The 13,958-nt window shown below is 52.3% G+C and overlaps 2 protein-coding genes across 2 annotated transcripts in view; both read left to right on the top strand.

The window, feature by feature from the left end:
• Positions 1-2,505: 2,505 nt before the first annotated feature.
• ZCCHC10 (zinc finger CCHC-type containing 10) lies at positions 2,506-12,274 on the top strand. The gene is made up of 4 exons (XM_054642760.2): positions 2,506-2,670; positions 4,567-4,728; positions 7,466-7,507; positions 10,519-12,274. Exons 1-4 carry the CDS (start codon positions 2,630-2,632, stop codon positions 10,793-10,795), a joined length of 522 nt encoding a protein of 173 aa, XP_054498735.2. The 5' UTR covers positions 2,506-2,629; the 3' UTR covers positions 10,796-12,274.
• Positions 12,275-13,604: 1,330 nt separating this feature from the next.
• Positions 13,605-13,958, top strand: part of AFF4 (ALF transcription elongation factor 4) — a 47,773-nt gene continuing 47,419 nt past the window's right edge. The window contains exon 1 of the mRNA XM_077186635.1: positions 13,605-13,932. The gene's annotated coding sequence lies outside the window, so the exon portion shown is untranslated. The remainder of the gene's footprint in view (positions 13,933-13,958) is intronic.

The raw sequence follows: 13,958 nt of genomic DNA on the forward strand, positions 1-13,958 counted from the left end.
CGAGATCTCGCGAGAGCGCGGGGCGCGCGGCGCGGCTGAGGGCGGGCGCTCTGGGCGGGCTCTGAGGGCGCTCGGCGCCTTCCCCCTCTGCCAAAGTTCTTTCCTTGCGTCAGGAATGGCAGAAAAAGGCGACAAAGGCACAACTTGGCAGCACTGCAAAGGTCGCTGAGTTGTTGTCTGAAGCGGTCGGTGCCACAGAAAAGTTGTTCAGTGAAACTTTTTCCTTGCCCGTGATGTAAGGACCTGAGGGTGACAGATGTGGTGGATGGCAACAGTGCACACACCATGAGATGTAATGATTATACAAGTACAGTCTCTGGAAATACAGTTTTTGCAGAAAAATACTTCAAAGCCTCCTTAGAATTTTTCATTTGCGATTCAGACATCACTTGAAAGGTCCAAGGCCAGGCTGGGCAGGACTTGGAGCACCTGGGATAGCAGAAGGACTCCCTGCCCATGGCAGGGGTGGAATGAGGTGAGCTTTAGGGTCCTTAAAACCCAAACCGTTCTGGAATTCGTGCTCTGATTATTCCTGAATTTGAGGGATTGGTGGATTCGTCCTAACACAAACCTAACCCCTAACCTTGATACTTACATCTGTGAGTTTTGTGAAACTGAATGTTTAGGAATACTTTTAATTCCATGATGAAACACGCCAAAAGCTGCGTGGCAGTGCAGTGTGCCACAAACAGTGCGTTACCAAGGCCCCAGGGCTGTATTTACACGGCTGCTCCCTGTGTCAGTGACACAGAACACACACCCACAGACACTCACTAGTGCAGGCAGGAGGGACTCCTGCGCCAGAGCCATTGCCTGCCTCAGCCATTCTGCTCTGGCAGCTGCCAGGGGCTGGGACTTGCCTCAGGAATTGCATCATGGTGCTAATGACAGAATATTAATGAAGTGTTTGACCTCGGGCGTCCTTGTGATGCCTTAAGTTTGAGCTTTCATATTTTCCAGACTCTGCATTGGTTTATAACTCTGCACTCCATATCAGGTGTCAGCAGGTTCTCCTCACAGCTCAGTCCCTCAGAACAATCCTTTTCCAGGCCCAGAACCAAGGACACCGCTGCAGCTTCAGCCCCAAAGTGCAAACAACAGGGAATGGAGGGGAGCAACCTGGGAGGGTGGGACTGCATCACCTGGAGCTGGAATTGGACAATGAACCCAGCATGGAAATGGACCCCAACTTATCAAAGTGTGAGAACTCGTGGCCAGGATCCATCTGGGGTGGAGCCACGGCCGGGCTCTGGCACTGCCCAAGGTGTGTCCTGTGAAGGGCTTTTAATAAATCCCTGCTTCATTCCTGTAGCTCTGCCCAGCCTCTGCTCCAGGGAGCTTCTCAGGAACCACCTGAGCGTGGCACGAGCTGCCAAGGAAGAGCCCTGGCTGCTGCCCCGTGTGGGGAGTGTGGTGCAGCCACAACCCCAGGAGCCCAGCTTCCTTTGAGGATTTTTGCTCGGCTTTTCCAGAGGGAGCCAGGGAGCAGAGCAGTGTCAGAGGGGATCAGAGCACCCCGGAGTGACCCTGGCTTGGCACATGAGCCTGGGACTTGCCAGGGCTGCTGCCCTGGGCACAGAGGGAGCTGGGGGAGAGGGGCCTTGCCAGCCCCAGCAGCCAGTCCTGGCCACACTCTGCTCCTCAGAGCATCCATCCTGGGCTTCACTCAGGGCTGGGCTCACTCTGGGCCGTGGGCATTCCTGACCCCAGACCTGCTCAGAACTTACTCATGATAAATCCTTGCCTGGCACACCCAGCACCCTCCTTTCCTGTGACCTGCAGAAGAAGCAGATTTATGATTTCTCTGGAATCTGCCAGCACGGTGTGTCCCAGTGTCCTCCCAGCAGCCCCAGCCTCAGTTTACAGTTGATTGCAATTCCAGTTCAGTCTCGGAATTCATTAATGCCAGCCAAACATGACCACGAATGTGGCCTGAAAATAACCCCTGGCTGCTGTCTGTCACAGGCTCTTCCTGGGGCTGCTGCAAATAGCCCTCAACGTCACCCCACCTAAGGCTCACCGGGCTATTCTGGGATATTCAAATAGGAGAGGGCTTTGTGATCCCCTCCGCCGAGGGATCTGCAGGCTGCCTGCCCCAAGCTCTGACATAAATCACAGCACAGATAACTCAGCTCTCCAAAATCCCACCTCCCTGTGCTATGAGCGTTACCCAGGAGCCATTTCCACCAGCTCCCTTAGTCGGGAATTTGCAGGGAAATAAATATTATTTATATTTAATATACTTATAAATATTTATATTTAATATATTTAATATAATTATAAAGATATTATTTATATTTAATATGTTTATAAATATTTACATTTAACAGAGACAGGGACACGAAAAGCGACCGGGCCCGGGCGCTGCAATGACACGGCGGGAGCGGCAGGGGCGATAGAGAGTGCAGGCCGGCGGGCGCTGCCGCTCTGGCCGCCGGAGGACTCATTCTCTATGGTCCAGGAGGTCTCGCTCTCTATGACCCTGGAGGTCTCATTCGCTCTGACCCCGGAGGACTCTCTCTATGGCGGCCGCACCCGGCCCACAGGGCCGCATGTCCCGGCATGCCCCGCGGCCGGCACTCGTCCCGCCGTTCCCCGCGGCAGCCTCACTTCCGGCGTGGCCGTTAAGATGGCGACGCCCATGCACCGGCTGATTGCCCGCAGACAGGCGTGAGTGGGACCGGGGGGGCCGCGCGGGGCGGGCTCGGGCTGAGGAGCGGCGGACACTGCTGGGGCCGCGGCGCCCGGCGTCTTCCCGACGCTCTGCGGCCTCCGCGGCGTTGCGCTGTGTCTCGGGAGGGGGCGCAGCTCGGCTGAGGGGAAACCGCCCCAAAACACGGCTGGGGCGAAACGGTGGCGGCCTCGGGTGTCCGTGCACGGCCGGGGCTTGGACTCGAGGGTCGCGGTGGGTCCTTCCTGCTCAGGGCGTCCCGCGAGAGCGGCGGTGTAGAGGCTGGGGGAGTTGTTGGCCTTGGGCGCTGCCGTGGGGAGCGTTGGGAACGGGAGCGGGGCTCGGGAGGAGCTCCCGGGGCTCGGGAGGAGCTCCCGGGGTCATTCCCTGCTCCTCATCGCAGACCCTGCAGTTCAAACGTGAAACAGCAACCTTCAGGTTCGTGTTGTGATGAGTTTGCGGAGCTGTCAGAAAGGCAGAGAAAAGCCAAGCGAGCGACTCTTGCTCAGACGGGGATGTTGCAATCCAGGAATTCCCTCAGCACCGAGGGGATCCGATTGCAGAGCCCTGGAACGAGGAAAACACACTTTTGCTTTTTTTCTGCAGCAAATGTGTGTCCCACTCCCGTGGGGTGCTGGCATTGGTTTTTCAGCTTTTTGTTTGACAAACACGGGTTTGGGTTTGAGTTGAGGACGAGGAAGGGGAGCCATCACTCTGCTGATTGTAGCTGCTGTCGCCAGGAGGCAAAGGCAAAGCGTTTTCTGCTCATTCCCAGATATTCTGGCTCCTGCCCAAGGCCAGGTTCATTGTGCTCTGCAGGTGGGAGTTTAATCAGATTTTTGTGCTGCTTTAACTCAGTGTTACTGAGGCCTGAGGATGAAGCCAAGTGCTCTGCATTGAGAAAGGGATGAATGTTCAGCACAAGGTTCCCTGCAGGAACTGGCTCAGAGAGTGGTGGCTGAAGCTGAGGGAGAGGCAATTCCCAGCCTGGCTGGAAGAGGGGAAATGCTCCCTGCTGGTCTTCACTTCATCCTCACACATGAGGCTGGGAGCTTCCTAGATCAGCCAGGCTGCATTTCAGAGAGTTTAGATGGGCTGGCCTTGAAAAGTTTATGCTTTGGTGCTTGGAACAAAAACTGAGGTGGCAGGAAGGGACAGCAGGGGCAGGGAGCTGAAGTGGCACAGCCCTGAGCTCAGGACTAATTTTGGCTGTGACCTTGGGCAGCTCCTGGGCTGGGTGAGTTCCCTTCTTTGTAAAGGAGGAGAGCAGCTGGGACAGGAGGCAAAACAGCTTTGTAGAGCTTCAGAAAAGCAGCTTAAGAGCTCCAGAATGAAAACAGGAGGGTTTTCCCTTCCTTGATCTCACTCTAGCAGAGTGAGACCTGGAACAGAGTGTGCAATGTCCCTGCTGCTGCAGGTGTTTGGGGACAGGCAGCCTGGGAGCAGGAATGAGCAGGAATCTGATTGTCCCAAAGACAAACCTTGTGCCAGGCTCCTGGTGGAGCTTATTTGGATTTCCTGGGAGCCTCTCAGAGAGTCCTGGGCTCTGGGTGAGAGTTGGGCACTTTGGGACTTGGGTGTTACATTTCAGGAACTGGAAGTGAAGCTGCTGCTCTTTGTTCTAAACCAGAATTTCAGTGATTTCTCTGCAGCAAAGTGAGCAGTGTGATTGTTCCCATGTGCAAGTGTTTTAATGAATGAACATCTGTCTGCCTGAATTCTGTGTCTACTTGGTGTTACTGCCCATGTCCTGATTCTAAAGAAAACCTGAAGCACCTGTGAACATCTGGTTTAACCATAGCTTGATTAAAGCTGCATGATAAAAAACTAAATATTTTTCCACTGGGTAGAGCAGACCTGGAATGAGTTACTTAAGCAATTCTGCATTTTTCTAGGGAGGCCAACAAGCAGCATGTGAGGTGTCAGAAGTGTTTAGAGTTTGGCCACTGGACATATGAATGTAAAGGGAAGAGAAAATACCTGCACAGGCCTTCAAGGACAGCTCAGCTGGCCAAAATCCTTAAGGAGAAAGAAAAGCAACTCCTGCTGCAACAGAGGTATGACTAGCAAGGTGAAATGTCTGGTTTGTGATTGAAATAAAAGATGTTGTCCCAGACCATTTTCTGTGATCTTTTCCTCCAGACTGTGGAATGTGTGCTTGATTTAATGTTGGAGCTGATTTGTGTGTTAGGTGAATTATGTGTACTGGGGTCCCAGAGAATTGAAATCAACATTTTAATTTCATCAGCACCTGCTCATCTGAAATACATTTAAAAATTTAAAACTGTTTTGGCCTATCTGAAACAAAAGCCATGTACTGAGCCAAAGTTAAATCACTTGGGGTAGTGGAGCAGTTTCCTGAATTCCTTGATTGTTTGATTTCATGTTTCTGAGCTGTCCAGGCAGTGAAAGCTGTAGGTTTATTTCTGGCAAAGCAGCAATTCTTGCCCTGTGTCCAGATCTGCTGCTCAGAGCTGTAGTTCAACCTGGAACTGCAGACAGGAGAGGGAGAGTTGGGTTATCAGCTCTAACCAAGCCTGAAGTGAAAACAGCTCACTGAATTGCACAATTATTTCCTCTGGTGACAGCCCAAAAGTGGAAGGAGCAGAGAAACTTAAACAAAGCTCTGCCTGTGGCACCTGATTTCCTTTCCCCTTTGCCCTGGGAGTACATTTCAGTGTTTCTCCCCAGGTTAATAATTGTTTTGACAAGCTGGAGTAATGCAGCACCCCAGTTTTCCATGCAATTCCATGTGCCAGGGTCCTTCTGCCCCTGCAGTTTGGTTTTGGGAGCTGCAGAGGCACAGACAGGGTCACTCCCAGGGGCACTGCTTGCACCTGCAGTTCCTGGGGCTTTGGCCAGGTGTCCTCAGGCACTGCCCCTGCTGGGATGGGAGCTGGGGACAGCATTCCCAGCTTTGTCCCTGCTGCTGGCTCAGGGAGGGCTGGCAGCTCAGGCAGGCAGGGGCCCTGGGCTCCTCACTGCTCCAGCCCAGCAGCACTTCTGAGGCACAGGCTCCATCCCTGCCTGCAGTGGGGAGGAGAGTGATGTAGAGTGATTGATTTTGAAATGAATTCTCATCCAGTGGGTTATTGTGGAGTAATTAAAGTCACCCAGTGTTGTAGATAGATCAGCAGTGCTTGGACTCTGACACTTGGCTCCCTTTGGAGGCAGAGTCTCTTCAGAGACTCAAGATTTTTAAGCTAAGTTTGAGTTTAAAGCTCAGATTATTTCCTTGCTGCTTTTCTGCCCCTGTTCTGGTGGATTCTGCAGGTTACCCCTGGAGGATGGTGAATTCAGGGTCCAGTTCCTTGTCCTGTCCTTGGGCTTGAACCTGAGTGTGGGATCACTTTGTGTGGGAGTTACAGCACTGGCCAGGCTGGCACAGAAGGAGCTTTGGGGCTCTTCCAGTGAGGGGCAGGTGCTGGGAAAAATCCTCTGCTGAAAGGAAGCCTGAGGAATCCTCAGGTGGGAGCAGTGCTTAATCTGCAGTTAAACCTGGCCCAGCATTCCCAGGGCTGGTGGCATCACGAGCTCCTCAGCTGTGCCAGGAGGATCCTGTTCCTCAGCTGCCAGGGCTGCACTCCCAAGGATGAAGCCTTTTTCTTCATGGAGAAACAACTTCTGGGTCACACTTGTGCTTTTGTGGCACTTGCTTTGGGAAGTTCTCCTTGCTTTGGAGAAGTTGGCTCTCCCACAGGTCTGCTTTGGCCAGCCTGTGTCACCACCTTTAAAGAGCCACTCAGGAATCATTAACCAGAAGGCAAAGCCAGCCTAGGAAGGTCAATATTTACCTCTGACAGCCTCATGCAGGCTTTTCCAGCATGAACTCCTCTCCCAGTTGTTCCAGGCTCCCTGTGCTTGCCTGGTGTTGGGTCTGGAGGTGTCAGTGCCAGTGCCCCCCCCGTGGCTGCCAGCCTGGAGCAGGGCAGGGAGCTGGGGCAGGGCTCATTGCTGGGGCTGCTGGAGCTCTGAGCCAGCCCTGGGCTTAGGGCTCAGTTTGGGGAGGGAGTGGCCAGAGCACAGCAGGAGCTCCTGGAGTAACTCTTGAGTAACCCTCACCTCACACACGAGAGGGAGGCACTCCCTGAGCTAGGTCCTGTCTCCCCAAAGGTGCTGTGGGGTTCAATTCTGTTCTTACAGTGACTCCTGCCTGCAGAGGGGCTGAGGCCTTAGGAATGTAGATATGGACAGGAGGGGTTGGAATCTGAATATCAGAGAATCTTCCCCTTGCCCAGGAGAGCGTGGGGAGTCTGGAGAACTCTTGTGTGCTGATAAAGTTTTCATACCTTGTGTGTGAAAATAAAAAAATTGGAGAAATCTCATTTTGCTGGCGGCAGCACCACTAAAACTGTGTGAGGGGATGAGCACTTGGGAACGTGACAGACACACAGCTGGAAAGCATCAATATAAATGGACTTTTCTGTTTCTTTCTGCTCTTGAAAGAAATGTGAAAGGTACAGGCTCAGTGAAGCTTTTACCCTTGATTTCAATCAGTTCACTTATTGCTACATATAGTTACACACAACTTCTTTGTATCCTTTCCTCCTGTGCCTGTCACATCCCAGCTGCTGCTGTCCCTACAAAATGATACAAAGGGGAGAGCAGAGCATAAATAGCACAGAAAATCAGGGGTGAATTGCTGTGTTTTGCTCCCACGACTCATAGGTGGGTTTTGCTCAGGACTGAGCTGCCCAGTGCCCTTTGAATATTAAACTCAGCCTCAGTGTGCTGCTATTTATTTAATTTTCCTATTGCATTAATCAAAGCCATTATTTTTTCCCCCTTAATTAGCGCTGGAGAAAGTGCTGCAGAAAAGAAGACCAAGAAAAAAAGGTATGTGGGGACTGGTGCCTGCACTGGTGGGATGGTCCTGCACTGGTGGGACTGGTCCTGCACTGGCTGTTCCAGCAGGACTTTGGGAGAGGGGTGGCAAAAGGACCTTTGTAAATAAGTTTTGGTTGTACTGCTTTGAGTCTGTTACAGCTTTTGTCTGACAGGCATCTGGACAGTTTCTACTCCTCCCTGTCCAAAATCTCTCAATATTTTATTCTCTGTTTTTCTCCCTGCTGGTTTTCCTCCCCCTGCATGATCTTGCTGGAGGAGTAAAAGTCTTCCCATTTCTGCCTCAGAGTCCATCAGGAGTCTCTGAAACAAGACTGGCACGGGGGTTCTGGTCTCTCATTGCTTCTGCTCTTTTCATTCCCTTCTCCTGCCAGTTCTCTCTCTCTCAAGCTTTGTCTAATGGATGAAATAAAACATCTTAAAAAGCCCAACCCCAAAACCAAACAAACCCCCCTTGATCCCAAACTAAAGCAAAATCCAGGAAATGGCCCTGGTCCTCTCCACGTCCTGGTTGGAGCCAGGAGCTCTTTTGACATTGTTTGTACTTTACCTTGCATTAATGTTTACTTGGGAATTTGCTTTCCTAGCAAATGGAGAGGAGGAGCAGCCAGAGCTGTGGCTGTAGCACTGCTGGAATGGTGCTGGGGGTTTTACACCAGGGAATGTCTGGGCAGCAACAGCCCAGCATCTCTTCCCCTTCAGTGTCACTCCTGTGTCCCAGTCTGATCTAACCCAGTTCTCAGGAGGTGTTTGAAGGCCAGGCCTTTGCTGTGTGTGGCAGGCAGTAAATAAGGCAGAGCAGATCTTTAAAGTGTTCTTCATTCCAGGCTGTCCTGTGGAATGTGGTTTATTGGAATGGGCTGTCTCAGGGTGTTCTAGCAAAGGCTGCTTTCCCAGAAGTGCCAATTTATTGCTGGAGTTACTCAGGACTGGTGAGATCATGAAGAATTTACTGGTTTTGAGCTGGGCAGCTCAGGCCTCTTCCTACCTCAGTCCCTCAGATACTGCAGCCTGTGCTGGCATAATTATTTACAGAGTATTTGAGCTCCAAAGCAGTGCAAAAATGGACAGAGCAAAAGGGTTCATGGGGAAGGGCATGGTTTGGGCACTTTTTCCTTGAAATTTTAAAACTCTTGTAAATTTGAATGATTCTCCTGCTCCTATGCAAGCCCAGAATAATCCACCAATATAAATTCCTTTCCAGTCAATTTGCTATTTAGATTTTTATTATAACATGGGAAGAGTTCAATGTGGAGAATCCAGCATATTTATAAGCTCCAGATTTAAAATAAAGCTGTAAAAGTTTGGTTTCTGGCAGGAGGAGGACAAACCTTTTCCACAGAGTGTGTTTGTTTTGATATAAACACTAATAGGGGAGCTCAGGCCTAACCAGAAAAACAGGCTGAGGCAGAGCAGCTGCTGCAGAGCCCTGTGACCTCAGGTGACAGAGCCACCTTCCAGGTGCTCCTTCCAGGGCCTCAGTGTCCCAGCCAGAATGCTGAGTTATCCACGGAGAGCCCACCTGATACTGGGCACAGGTGAATCTGCCTGGCTGAAGGGCAGGATTGTGTGATCATTCCCTGCTCATTCCCTGCTCATTCCCTGCTCATTCCCTGCTCATTCCCTGCTCATTCCCTGCTCATTCCCTCCTCTCCTCAGGCCCCAGCTGTGGCTGTGCCCACAGTTGTGACTTTTGGGTGTCAGTGGCACTGGAAAGCCCTGGGGTGTCAGAGCAGAGCAGGGACAGCCTGGGGGGACAGCCTGGGCTCCAACAGCACTTGGCCCACACAGGGACACAGAACCAGAGGTGAACTCTTGGAAACTTGTCCTGAGGATGATGAAGAATTCATCTCTGGTTCTGTACCTACTTTAAAAATTCTGTGCTTTTGCAGAGGTGTTGTGCTGTATTTTTCCCCAGAAAAGGCAGTGTTGAAGCAGCCCTCATGGGTTTATCAGTAATGAACAGTCGTTGTGTCTGCACACAGACAGCAGATCACAGATGTGTTACAAAAACTTCAGTGCTTTGTGGCTTAATCCACACCCACGTTTGTCAGCTGACAGGGCTGATATGATGAAAAACCCTCACACTCTTCAGTAACCTTAACACAGGCACTTCCTGAGCTGTTACATTGAACCAAACCCTCTGATAAAAAATACTGCATTAATTTTCTAATGGAAACAAGATTCTGCGTTATCATAATTTACATTTTTGGATGCTCTTTGATTGACTTTGGTGGGAAGGGAGGTGAATCAGTGTCTTCAGGGTAAGATCTCTGGGAGAATTGAATTGTACTTTCTTGGAATTCCTATCACCCTCCTAAATCAGAGATGTTGGTCTTGAGAACAATGGCCCCAGGAAGGGCTGAGCATGAAAAAAAATGCAGAGCATACAGAAATCCTCTTTGCTGTGTTCATCATTCTGTCTTAACCTTGGATTGTTTCCACCCTTCTCCTCCACCTGGAAAACACAAGCATCCTGTCGTGGCAAGTACTTTGGGCTCTTTTGCCAGGAGTAATCTAAGAAGTTTTTGCTGGGAACAGCTTTGACCTTGGTGAAATCTCTGCTGAAACCTCCCCTGGCCCTTGCAGTGGCAGAATTTCCCTGTTGCAGTGGTGAGGCAGGGACTGAGCCTGGCTCATTTTCCCCAGGGCTAGGCCAGTTCAGGGCAGTCAGGCCAGCAAAGCCCCTGCTCAGGGCTAGGAGCCAGATCCTGGCCAGCTTTCCCTGCCTGCCCCTCTCTGCTGTCCTGCTGGGTTATGCCATGCCCTGGGGCCACCCTGCCATTGCTCAAATGGCCCAAATCCACTCGGCCAGGAGTGGAGAAGGGAGGGGAGGGCACAGGGATTCATCTGAGGTGGTGAGGCCTGGAAATTTCGATGGGGAGGTGTGGAAAATTTCAAGGCAAGTAATTGATCTTTAGATTATTGCAACAGAGCAGAGGGAACGCTCTGTGTGTGACGGGCTCTGGCAGGGCTGTGCTCAGCTCTCTGCTCTCCCTCAGGTCCAAGAGTGTGACCAGTTCCAGCAGCAGCAGCAGTGACAGCTCAGCCAGCGACTCCTCCTCCGACAGCGAGGACTCCTCTTCCTCCTCCTCCTCCTCCTCCTCGGACAGTGACAGTGAGGACAGCAACTCCTCCTCCTCCTCCTCCCCCTCCTCCAGCAGCTCTTCCTCCTCCTCCGACTTCGAGTCGGATTCCAGCTCCTCCAGCAGCAGCAGCAGCAGCAGCACAGACAGCAGCTCCGAGGATGAGCCCCCAAAGAAGAAGAAGAAGAAATAGCTGGGGAGGAGCAGGACTGGTGTGGAGTGAGTGACACTGCCCCCCCAGGGCTGGAGCACACGGCTGCCAAACACTCAATGGTCAACATTTCTACTGCTCCATTTCTAAGTGTTCTGCCTAGTTGTTCATAGGACATGGAAGGTATTAAATGGCACGTGAGACTTACTGAGAGAGTATTTTTGTGGTTTATCCTTTTATGGAAGATTTTACTTTTTTAGCTCCCAAAAAAAAAAAAATTCTATCATCAGATTTGTTTATAAGAGCTAAAGTCCAGTAGCAGCTGAACCTGGACGTTTACATGCTGGAAAGCAAAAGCTTTTTTTTTGTTGTTGCAGATTATGCTGTGCATCATGTGCTGTTCCTCTGTTAATGACAGCTTCACTTCCATTGAGAAAAATCCTCTAAACTGTTAAAAGCAGAAGTTTTTCAGTGCTGCTGTGGAGCTGTGGCATTGTTGAACCTGAATGCACAGCGTGTCCCACACAGAGCCTCCCATCTCGCTGGTGACAGGCTCTGTGCTGCTGAGCTTGTGTTCCAGTGGCTTTTCCTGATGCTTCCAGGTCCAGTCTTAACTGCAGCACCCAGCTGAGCTGTGTTGATTTGTCCCTGCTCAGTGTTGTGCTTGTCCTGCCCACAGGCCCTGGGCCCTTCCCTGTGTCCTTGGCTGCTGTGTTGGAGGTGTTTGTAAGACACGGGGTTGGTGTTGGAGAGCAGCAGCTCAGTGAATTGGGGCTGCTGCTACTTTAGGAGTTTCATCTTTGTGCCTTTTTTTTTTGTAAATTTGGTGTACCCCAGAGAAAAGGGCTGGAGTGGGTGTCCTGCAGAACTGCATCAGAATATCCCCATCTGTAATATGGGCAGCAAAACCAGAGAAATAATGACAAACAGAACTGGGCACTGTCCTCCCTGGATGCTCCATAAAAAAGAGACTCCCTGAAGTAAAGGTCTCAAAGGGAATTGTTCCCCACTGGATGTGTTTCCCCAGAATGTGTGAGATGCAGGATTGCCAGGCTGTGCTGAGAGGTTCTGCAGGAATCCAGCCATGCTTTAAATGTGGGACTGGCCCTGCAGGAGCAAGTGAGTGCAAACCCCAGAAACCCAACAAAAGCAGATCCAAACATGCTGCAGAACAGGGATTGCTGGATGCACAGTGGGAATTGTTTGGTTTTCTGGTGGATTGAAGCAATTGCTGTAGTATTTTATTTGGTGATGCAGTCTCCTGAATTTCTTATTGTTGGAGTGCCCTTTTGGTGAGGGGGCATCACTTGTGGAAGAATTCTCAAGTATCTTGGTTTAGGTTAAATACAGTAACTAAACTATTTTTTATATTTTTATGGAAAGAGTAGTGTGTAGAATTTGGAATAAACTGTACTTATTTAAATGTTTGAAAATCCCCATGTTGTGTGTCTGTCTGTGACACTCCTGTGTTTTACAGAACACGCTGCAGGCTGTAAATAAAACTACCAGAAAGGTGTTCAAGTCTTGTGCAGTGAGTGTGCCATTTCGTGGGAAAGTGAATCAATTATTAAACACTAGGTGCTAAGGTGAGGCTTACTGCAAATATCTAAAATATTTGTGGTGTTTATGTGCAGGTTTCAGCTGGAGTTTCCCTGGCATTCCCTCACAGAGGGGCAGGATTGCTGACCAGGAGGTTCTCCAGCCAGAAGTCCTTCTGTATCAAGATTTAAAAAAAAAAAAAAAAAAAAAAAAAGTTTAGTTTCAAATACAATGTTTATATTAGTTTTTATTTTTCCTTCTTGCCTTTTCTGGTTACTTTGTCTCTAGGTGTTGTTATTTTACAGAGTAACCCCCCAGCCTGGCCAGAGCCTTGCCCTCCTACATCTGCCAGTGCCTCACTTTGCTCTGCGGGCAGATGAGGAGTTTTATAAAAGCCCCGTGAGCCGGGAGTGCTTCCAGGGCCTGCCCTGTTCAATCCCTCCTATGCTGAGCAAAGCTGCCACTGCTCATTGCAGGGGAGCAGCTGATGCAGCCTGGCAGGAAAACAGCGTCGGGAAGAGCCCTCACCTCTCAAAGAGAAACAGAGGGGAGCAGGAGCAGGGGAGACAGCCCCATTTCTGAGGCAGGGCTTACTAACCCAGCCAGAAACAGCCTTTGGTACCAGTGCACTGCACAGTCCCTGTGGGGTAGTGCACTGGTTTATTTTCTTAGGGAGGAGTCTTTAACAGACGGAGCTTCTCCAGCGAAGGGATTTGCCTTGTGCAATTCTGTTTGTGTGAGCTGGGCCTTTACCAGCCCCTGGGACAATGGCTCCTGCCTGAGCTGGGCCTTTACCAGCCCCTGGGACAATGGCTCCTGCCTGAGCTGGGCCTCGCAGCCTCCCTTGTTCACCAGCCGTGTGTGCTGCACACCTTGGCACCACAGAGCATCCCAGAGTCCCAGCATGGTTTGGGTTGGAGGGACCTCAAAGTGCCACCACCCAGTGCCAGCCCTGCCATGGCAGGGACACTGTCCCAGGCGCTCCCAGCCCCAGTGTCCAGCCTGGCCTTGGGCGCTGCCAGGGATGCAGGGGGATCCCTGCTCTGGGCACCCTGTGCCAGGGCCTGCCCACCCTGCCAGCCAGCAATTCCTGCCCCGCATCCCCCCTGACCCCGGGCTGGTCCCAGGCCGGTCCGGGGCTGCTCCCGGTTCCCGCTCGCCGCCGCCAGGGGGCGCCACGGCCGCGGGGGCGCTCCCCGCGCTCTGCCCCACGTGACTCTCCCGCCGCCGAGCGGGGAGGCGGGGCCGGGGCCTTGCCACGCCCCCTACGCGCGCGCTCCGCCGGGGTCACGTGGTTTCTCCGTGCGTCACGTGATCGGGGCGGCGGCGGCGCGCGGGGGCCGCCGGGAAGCGCCAGGCGGGACCGGGCCGGGATCGGGATCGGCACCGGGACCGGGCCCAGCGCAGCCCCGGCCGAGCCGCGGCCCTGCCCGCGCCCTGCGAGCCGCCAGCCCGGCGCCGGCCCGCCATGGACCGCCGGGACCCCTACGGAGCGGCCGCCCGCTTGTGAGCCGCCCCCCCGCCGGGCCCGCCCCGCGCCCCCCGGCGCTCCGTGACTCGCCGGCGGCTCCTCGGGCCTTATCGTTCGCCGGTGGCGGCAGCCAGGAGATGGTCCGGGCCTAGCGGAGCGGCCAGCGCAGGTGAGCGCGGCCGGGCCGGGCCTCCC

This window comes from Agelaius phoeniceus, chromosome 15 (assembly GCF_051311805.1).
Source record: "Agelaius phoeniceus isolate bAgePho1 chromosome 15, bAgePho1.hap1, whole genome shotgun sequence".
In the NCBI taxonomy this organism is placed as follows: Eukaryota; Metazoa; Chordata; class Aves; order Passeriformes; family Icteridae; genus Agelaius; species Agelaius phoeniceus.